The 9,339-nt window shown below is 44.0% G+C and overlaps 1 protein-coding gene across 1 annotated transcript; it reads right to left on the bottom strand.

Annotated features, from left to right (window-relative positions):
• Positions 1-547: 547 nt before the first annotated feature.
• On the bottom strand, positions 548-8,947 carry prox2 (prospero homeobox 2). Its single transcript, XM_036542967.1, has 4 exons — positions 7,316-8,947; positions 4,510-4,617; positions 2,481-2,675; positions 548-792 (listed from the first exon to the last, which is right to left on the bottom strand). The coding sequence occupies exons 1-4, from the start codon at positions 8,882-8,884 to the stop codon at positions 625-627; spliced, it is 2,040 nt and encodes a 679-aa protein (XP_036398860.1). The 5' UTR covers positions 8,885-8,947; the 3' UTR covers positions 548-624.
• Positions 8,948-9,339: the final 392 nt, after the last annotated feature.

The raw sequence follows: 9,339 nt of genomic DNA, 5'->3' as shown, positions 1-9,339 counted from the left end.
ACGTTGAGCAAATTCATCACTTGTCAACATACGCATGTCCTTTTACACTGGGGTTCACAGCTCTGTTCTCGGAGGGCTGCAGGCCACCTGGTTAAAGATACACCTGAGCTCTAAATTTGTCAATTAAATCAATTACTTGGTCCATAACGTAGGAAACAATCTGGTCTGATGGGACAAATATTCCTGTCCCTCATATAATGTAAGGATGTACTATCACAATGCTCAATAATCCCACTGAATTGCAGCCCTCCTTACAGAGCTTGGCAAGGATAAAATAAATGATAAAAAAAACGAAAAAATGTCCCTATACAGGTGAATCAACTCATTGTATATGTAGCAGATCAACTGATTATTATCATTATTTGTCATTAGAATTTGACAATGTCAGACAAGATCTACTTTTGGATACAGAGCTTCATACGATCCAACCCACTACTCAAACACAGAGCGAGTATCTGATACACAAATATACAAAGTATGAAACTGACGACATCACCAGGGTTCTCCTTTAATAGACACAGTAATTTAGAGTTCATTGGACCGGGAAAAAATACACTGCATATCCACTGCAAGATGTGTAATGTTTGGAGTACATGAGTAAGTACACAAAATGTTGAGATGTTTCTACAAGCAGACAGATGATTTGAACTCTTCAGGGACATCACTGTCCAGTTTACAGATGACCTTGTAGATTGCCTTCTTCCAGGAAGGGTCTGTATCTTTGGCCAAGGAAATGGCGGTGAAAAACTCTTGAAGCGTAATTTCGGCAACCTCAAGGAACCTGTCAGGAACCTACAGGAACAGGGACAAAAAATAAGTAGCAGTGAATGAATGATATCAGGCATCTAGCAACATTTCTTTTCTCACTTTAATCAACAGGCATTAGCCAGAGTTCATGATACCGTATCGTCAACACGTTGGCTCCCTCGTGGAGAATATACTCCGAGCTCTTTTAACTGTTAATCAGCACGGCACTCTGAGTCAACACTGTTGATCCCTAACCAATAAGTATTATCATTCATGCCCCCACTTCAAAGTGAACAAGCTCCCATTCTTTTTGTTCTCGACACGTATAAAACAAATACAATGTCAGACACATTAACAGACCATAATGGAATGCTGCTTTGGTTCTGGAGCTTTGTTGCCCTCTGCTGAACTGTCTGGAAAGCTCTGTACCTTCCCAGAAATTCCACCTCTGGGTTCTCAGCACCCATCACTGGATGGGGAGGTAGGTAGGGGGGGTGGGAGCCGGGGGTGGGGAGGGCTGTTGCGCTGGGAGAAGAATCTATCCGGTGTGGTTATTTCACGCAGAATAGTTAACAGAATTGCTGTTGGGATAAGTTATTTTCTTTCCCCGTAGCTCCGAATACAAAGCAGCCCTGGGAAAGGAATGTCTTGGTCCCAAGGTAAAGAAAACTGTCTCAGCTCTTTCCCACCAAACGGCCTTCTCCCTCGGAATTCACAGCGTCTTTCTCAGCGTTCCGCGTCAGTAGCAATCCGGGCCCCGCTCAGGCGTGCCGGTCCCCTAATCCCGGGTTGTTTTAGTGGGATTCTACGGCTTCCTCTTCCCACAGTCGGATAAAGCGGCGCGCTAAAGTTTAGATAATGGGTTTAAGGGCAGCTCAGCCACAGGTGCAGTGCGCCATGAGGGTCAGGGCGAGGACACCCTCATACGTGACCACAGGGTTCAGTTCGGACCACTGTCCACCGGAACGGAAAGGGGACAGCGACTCGCAGACGCATGGGTGTTATTCACGCAAGGGCTCCTCTGCATGCTTGTGTTGGAAAGCTATTCAATCAATTCATGTCCCTCAGAAGCTATCAAAGATACTCTATTCATACGTGTGCAGAATAATAATGGCATTACTTTCCACTGTCAGCGGAGTCTGGATGTTCTGAGATGAGGAATTTTGTGAAGCCCTTTTTTTCTATAATATTTAAAGGAATCACTGACTAGTGATCAATAAACATGTATGGGGTGAATTCTAGGAAACCTGCCACCTTTTACCATTGCAGCACAGGTGTTTTGTTCTTAAGATGGAAGCTTTCTTTGGGGCTGTGACAAATCCGAGTATGCTGCATTCCAGCAGCGGTGCCAAATGTTGATCCCAGAGAGATGCAGTCCAGCAGGTTGTGCAGCTCTCTTTACTAACAAACCCCTGAATTCTATCAAAACGTTCACGTCATCTCAAGCGAAAAATACTTTTCAATAAAATAATTATACCTTGGACTTGTATTAAAACAAAGTGACTTAGCAGGTTTGATTCAGCCATGAGCTAAGCGACTCAAAGATAGAGAGGAGTGGCCAGCAAGTCCAACTGCAGTATCAGGACATATGAATTAAGTGCCTAATTGGACTGTGGATCTCCAGGTATATGACAGTGGCCATCTTTTGCACAACACTAAACGATTGATTCGGGTATCATGATTAGGTCCTGCTGAGGGACCATGGAGAGACGCAGGGGGTAGTTATGACCTACCTGGAAGTCATTGGCTTTGTTGTAGTGCATGTTGAGGGCACGGAACAGCTCTGAGTCCCTGGTGACTGACATGTCTTTTGCGTTGTTGACTCCGTCCACAATGGCCTGCCGGGCGAACTTCTCCATCTGGATGTAGTAGAACTCGCGGAAGTTGCTGAACCACTTGATCAACTGGGAGGTGATGCAGCGATTGAACTGGAGGTGCATGATGGGAAATTAGGAAAACAGCAGTGAGTGCAAAACTGCTGATTATTGTAATTACTGCTATTGCTTGAGAAATTACAGCATAGCGATTTATTTTGCATTATTTTGTGTCATTTGTTTCATTTGAAATCAAGTTAGTAAGGAACAGTGAATTTTCTCATGTTTCTGTTCAATTTTAAAATCTCAGACCATTGTGTGCAATGAGCATTGTTTTGTGTATCTCTGCCCAAATGATCAGAAACTCTTGAATGCCAAGTTTAAAAAAAATGAACTCGCACATGCAAGTCGTATTTGTTGGTCCGTTTATTAATTTTGGTATTGTACTGCTCTTTTTCCCACCAACTTGTTGAAATTAAAAAACATCTGCCAAAGCAGAGTGTTCCTAAACTCAGTCTTGTCATTAGCCTTGTTATTTTATCTCTTCATCCAGAAAGAGCAAAGAGAAAACGCCCAGGGGCTGAGGCCAGGTCTTTATCCACGCTGCCATCAAAGACGCCTCTCCTCTCCCAGTCCGCATCATAAGGGCAGAAGGAAGCTTCCCTCTCAGTGACTCGGGCTGATAGGATGGAATCGGACACCGGGATTAGGCCCCTTTTGTTCGGTGCGACTTCCCACAGGAGGGTCATGGGCTAAAAGGAGACGCAGTCTCTCTCTTGACCCCCGGGGTCAGCACCGTGCGGCTCCACCAGGAAGGGCCTGGGAGAAGGGTGCCCTGCTGGGCAGGAGGGTGCTGCTCCACTCAACACTTACTACCTACTCCAGACAGTTCATAAAGTCTGCATCAGACTCACCAACTCTAAAATGCATCCAGATATGGCATTCTGTCCTTAACTCAGAGAGACAACTTCAAGCAAGTCTTGCGTTGCTTTATTCTTAAAGGGTATTTTCCCTCCGCTTCAGTGAAAAGCAGAATCGTGATCATGTGTACAGGGAGTAGTGAAAAAATGCAGCACTTAAATGTGTGGCTCATAATTTGGGACAAAGTGCCATAGTATTGCTAAAAGTTATACTGAGGTGTTCACTTAGAGTAGAAGTGGTGGTCCAGAGACTGTTGTAACTTTGCTCATTGAGCTATGAGTGAAATTTACATTTCTCACTGGTCTTTGAATATGTTGGTCTCCTCCATCAACCTTAGTGACACACTCATGATCATGTTCCTGGCAGTACATTTTGTTCTTTCTGATTATACAGGTTACCCACAATGCCCTTGAATCTACATTACGCTGTAGACACATGCTTGCACACGTGCTTGCATTTAATTGTTTTTCAGTTGTTCTCATTCAAAATGACTTACATGGTGCAAATAACAAGGCAGATGAACTGTAGAACTATAGGTTCAAAAGTTGTAACTGGATGCCACAGTCAACATAATGCAATGCAAAAGAGCCACAATGAAGGGGATGAGAAAATAAGCCAAATTTGGCGCTGTAATAGCAATCACGTGATGTACCAGTACTCAATTAAGTATGCTTGTGCTCAGTGAGAGGAGGGTCTGGGTACTGGAAACCAGGAGACAGTCTGTAGAGGTGGGTTTAATAGGCAGGTTTTAACAATGTTGCCCCAGTAATTAAATTTTGCTACATTACGCTGAACATTTCCTGTCAATTGAATAAACCATGGTTTACCTACTGGCATGTTTTTCATATATCAGTAAAAGAACTCGCATATGCATGAATTAATCTTAACTTCATGATAATGAAAATGAACTATTTCAATGTTTGAAACAATCAATGAAAAACATGGCTGATGATTGTAATATTAATGTATGGTCGCTTTGCTGCAGACAGCGAAAGGCTGCCCCATTTGAATCGAAGACGTCACTTACCTTGACATCAGGAAAGAAGGTTTTCAGCACGTTGGAGCTCGGGTAGCGAGTATAGAAGAACATCAGCTTTGCCTTCTTCAAATGGTTCGGTGTCAGACCTTCCTGAATGTGCTGAAGTTAAGGACTCAAGACCAGCTGACAAAGAGTTTCATTCAAGCTAGTCAGAACTATGATTGCAGTGAAACCAGTCAGCCTATGCATTCTCTGGTCTAAATAAAGATGAGAAAATGACTGAAATAGTCGTGGGCAGACATTCTTTCATTTCTCTCTTTCCTCACAGCAGTCTTCAGACCCTAATTAATTATCTTATAGAACAACTGTGTGCAACCAAAGGAGTTAAAGACTCCACATTATGTGCATGTTGGCAGTGTAGCTCTGTAAATTAAATTAAGGATTTTTAATTAGAGGCTGCCACATGCAGCTTATAGGGCAATGCCTGCTGGGGATGATTGGTATGTTTGGATAGTGAGAGAGGAACTGCATCTCAGTTTTGAGTTTTTTTTAAGTGACTGATATTGATGGCCTTCCTAGTATATTACAGCTGCTATTGGAAAGTGTTTTACTAGCACAAGAAAACAAATCATGAAAATTGACCGTTGTAAAAAAGGGTAAGGCACTGGGTATATAAAAACCTGGGTTGTGATTATCAATATGTACTTAATATGTAAGTAATTTCTGCAACATTTATTATGTGTTGTAATCTGTTGTTTTGTTTTATGAGGGGACAATACTAGAGACAAGCAGGTTTCTTGATAACCCTAAAGCATTTAGTGGGAGTACAAGGAAGAGAAAAAAGTTTAAAAAAACTTAAAATGGAAGAAGTTGTCTGCGAATATTAGCTCTAATTTAGTGATGGAGTCTTAGAATTGGACTGTTTCATCCTTTTAATATGGAATCCCCTAGGACCTCAAACACAAACACAATACAAACAAACAGGTAAAAAGAGAATCCCTCAAAATAAATGTAATCTTATTTTGAACTGTGTGATGTAAATGATTAACATGACTGTGGATTTTCAAACAACCTTTTCTCCGTAAATCAAAACCACACCTCAAGCAAAACTGGCCATCCTTATCAGGTTCTTAGCAAAGCATACACTTACAGAAGAGTTCTGTCTTTGAAATGGGGAAGTTGTGATGTGAGATTTATGAGATCTACGTTCAGAGAGCAGTAAAGCTCTTCTCACCCCCCTGAAGACCGACCATATCCCATGAGAAAACTGAAGACATTTCATAAATCACCACAGCTGGCAGGCTAGGAGAGTCAGAAGAGCTCACTCTCAATTTGATAAAAAAAAAGAAAACAAATAGTTTTAATTACCATTTCTGGGTTACCCAAAAGGACCTTTTCAGTGGTTGTGAAAGACATGCAATGACATGCAAGATATCCCTGCTGTACAGTATGTGAATTCAATACAAAATTATACCATGAACAGCAATGTAATGTAATGGTAATGTAAATGGTTTTAAAACTACAAGCCAGGCATCCGCACAGCTATGTATATCTATGTTAACAGGTATAACAAGCTACATTGAATGGGGCTACGACTGAGAGGGGAGTGTTATGTCTTGAGTCTGGTATGTGCTTAATTTCTGTTATAGAGGGGAGTTCAGTGCTGTACCTGTATTTAATCTTTTTTCCTAACAATCAGGATCAATATCAATATTAGGTTCACTTTCTTCAATATTTTGATAATGACAGCTCTGTGTTGTATACACTTTGCGCATACAATATAGGCCCTAAAGATCTCATCGCACCCCTGATCACAAAAAGCTTAGTTAGACTTAATGTTCTATGGTGTATGCTAGTTATGCTCTATGCATCCCATCAATTACAAAATTGTCAGGTAAAATGAAACAATGTTTTATACTTGTTTTGTGGCTCTTAAATTTAGTAGCAGATCTGAACTTTGAATAATCTTCTCTGTTAATTGTTTGGTCAATACAGTCCTAGTGTTTAAATATTGGCAGAAACAAAGGTTTGACTGTCACAGTAAAGGAAAGCATTTCTGTTGCCTGACCTTCAAGGTGCACTCACCTCACTCTGAAGATAAATATATTCTGAGTGCAATTTTTCAAGTATAAAAAACACACACACTGAATTTCATGAACAGAAACTGCTTCTTTTTCTGCCTTTGAAAACTGGCTTTTGTTCCTAACAATTCTTATCAAAGCCCTGTATTCCTTTTTATTTGTCTTTTTCCAGACTTAAAGTCATTACTCTGCTTAGATTAAAGAAGATGCTGTAATTTTCTTTGGGGTTACCAAGATCAAAGGAAAAATTCTCCTTGAAGTCTGTGCTACTGGAACTCCTAATGCTGTGTCGAGCCTCACCGAGCCATTGTTCGACTGGAGAGGGAAGAAAGGAAAATTGACGTTTGTTTGTTGGTTCTCCTTTGTTTTTCAAAGGCACTGGATGGCAATAATAATAATCTTGCGGACAGAAGGAAGATGGTTATGAAACACTCCAAAACGCACGGCGAAAGTCTGTGAGGACATTGACAAATGTTTTTGTGAATTATTTGCCATTTTATGTGCATTGCGGCACACGATAGCTCTGGATGACTTACACGGTAGAACAAAGGTGCCGTTATTTTATTGGGAGGGCTGCCTGCTCTAAGGATGCCTAGTCATGTAGGAGAAAGTCAGCAATCCCAAATTATTGTCTGCCTAACCTTTGATAATCCACTGAAGGTGGGCAAAAACAGCAATTTTTGCCTTAGAAAATATTTACAGTACAGCTGCACGAAAGGAATCACATATTGTGACACTTATGAGGAAGTGCCCTCTGTTTGCTGAAAGGATATATTGAGGGACATATAAGGGTTCCTCTCAGCCAGGCTCTGCAGGTCTCCACACTCCATCTTGACGTGAGGGAGACACAGGCCGTCCATGGTCACCTGCCCCAGGGCTGTCGGCCGGGCGTGGTGGGCTATCTGACCGGAGCTCACCTTTGGCCTGCCGGTGATGGCGTCCCATGGCAGGTCCACTGAATCCGGGGAGGACCTGTCTACGGCTGGGGGCAGGCACGGGAGGCTTCCGAAATTCCCATGGGGGCCGTACTTGAGGAGGTGCTCCAGGATCTGGTTCTCGTGTAGAGGAGCGCCGTAGCCGAACTGGAAGGGGGCCTGGTGTAAGGGGTAGGGCCTCTTCACCGTCTGGTTGACGGAACTAGGGTGGCTCAGGGGTGGCTTGCGAACGACAAGTGAGAGCGCCTCCGTTTGATCCTCGGGCATTTGCGCCTCGCTGCTCTCGTAGTATTCCAGAGGCCGAGATTTTACCTCATCTTCAGTGTGTGACAACTCTTGGGTGCTGGGCATCTGGGTCTTCTTCTCAGCTCCTGTATTAACATACGCTGGGGTTTGCCCCACATGCAGCTGGGATGACTGATTCAGTACAGTGGAAGAAAATTTTTTAAAGACTAAGTCCACACTCTCACTCACAGCCCTGGACAGCTCATATTTCAGAGTCTCTGGAAGATTCTTGCCCTCCTTGTGGAACGAGAGGTGGCTGTTGTCCATCTTTGCTGTGTCTTTTCGGCCCACTTTAACGCTGTCCAACCTCTTCTCAAAGTCATTATCGAGGTCCCGGTGGAGCTCGCAGTCAGACCCTTCAAAGGGTTCTTTGCTCCGTGCGATGTCGTCATGTTCCATGGAGTTGGCGGGACCCGCCTCCTCCCGGTCTTCCTGTTCGGAGTCGCTCAGGTTGTAGACCTGGAAGAACTTCTCCTGGAGCTGCCGGAGGAGCTTCTGCATGGTCTGCAGCTGCTCCTTCAGCCTGTGGCACTCCTCATCCTTGCTGCACCCCCCGCCTCTGCCGGCACAGGGGCCGCCCCCGCTCAGGCTGTGGTCCTGATGCTGAGGCAGCCTCTGCTTCCTTTTGTTCTCCCTGTAGGTGTCCCTCGCGTCCCTGCCGTCAGCCTCGCTCCGCTCCCCGTCTCCCGGGACCCGCGCGTTCGGTGATCCTGCCATGCCCCGGATGATGTTCTCCACCCGGGCGCGCTTGGCCTGGTGGTGCTCGTTCAGGGGCCGCTCAGCCTGGGGGCTGGCTGCCGTGGAGGTGTGGCTGCCCGGGGACGCTGGCTCCGCCCCACTCTCTTTGGAGGAGCTGCTGCTCCGGTCCTCCTGACTGGGGTCGGCCATGGTAGAGCTGGACATGGCAGCCGCCGGCATGTAGAACAGACTGTCCTCCAGGACCCGCTTGTTCTGGATGGTCTTCCTCAGCAGCTGGGAGATGATGGACCCGTTGGAGTAGGAGGTCAGGGAGTCATCGTACACGTTTCTTCTGAAACAAGGGTGCAACAGCTCGGCTTTTTCTTCCTCCAGGTAGCCATCATTGGAGGTATGCATGCTCTGGTCGGACAGACTGAGATTCATGCTCACAACACAATCAATTTATGATTGTCTAGACACTTCAAAATTACTTGATTTGGTGCCAGGGATGCCTTGCTTCTGTGAATATCTGCAAAAAGAAAAGACTTAATCAATGCAAATACCTGTGAGCATTTAGTGATTTAGAAAATAAAACAGTATTTTGACATGTCCATTCTGAATCTGAAATGTGAAAATAACCTTGTGGAAGGTGAATAAATATATGACAAACACAAATGAGGGGTCAGTATACTATATCTGTGTGACATTTTAAGCCATTGTGTTTGTATATACACCTCTGTATAACTGTAACTGTGTTTGTATAAATCTTATATTTGAATAAACCCTGAAACAAAATCCAAGCTCTTGATTCAGCATTCAGAAACTAGGGAACCTCTTAGCAGCTGTATTATATATTACGCTGCCACCATTTTGCTTGAAAAAGTAGTTTGTAGAGCCTA

Source organism: Megalops cyprinoides, chromosome 12 (assembly GCF_013368585.1).
Source record: "Megalops cyprinoides isolate fMegCyp1 chromosome 12, fMegCyp1.pri, whole genome shotgun sequence".
Lineage (NCBI taxonomy): Eukaryota > Metazoa > Chordata > Actinopteri > Elopiformes > Megalopidae > Megalops > Megalops cyprinoides.
The sequence above is the reverse complement of the archived record's forward strand: the minus strand, read 5'-3'. Positions and strand labels throughout refer to the sequence as shown.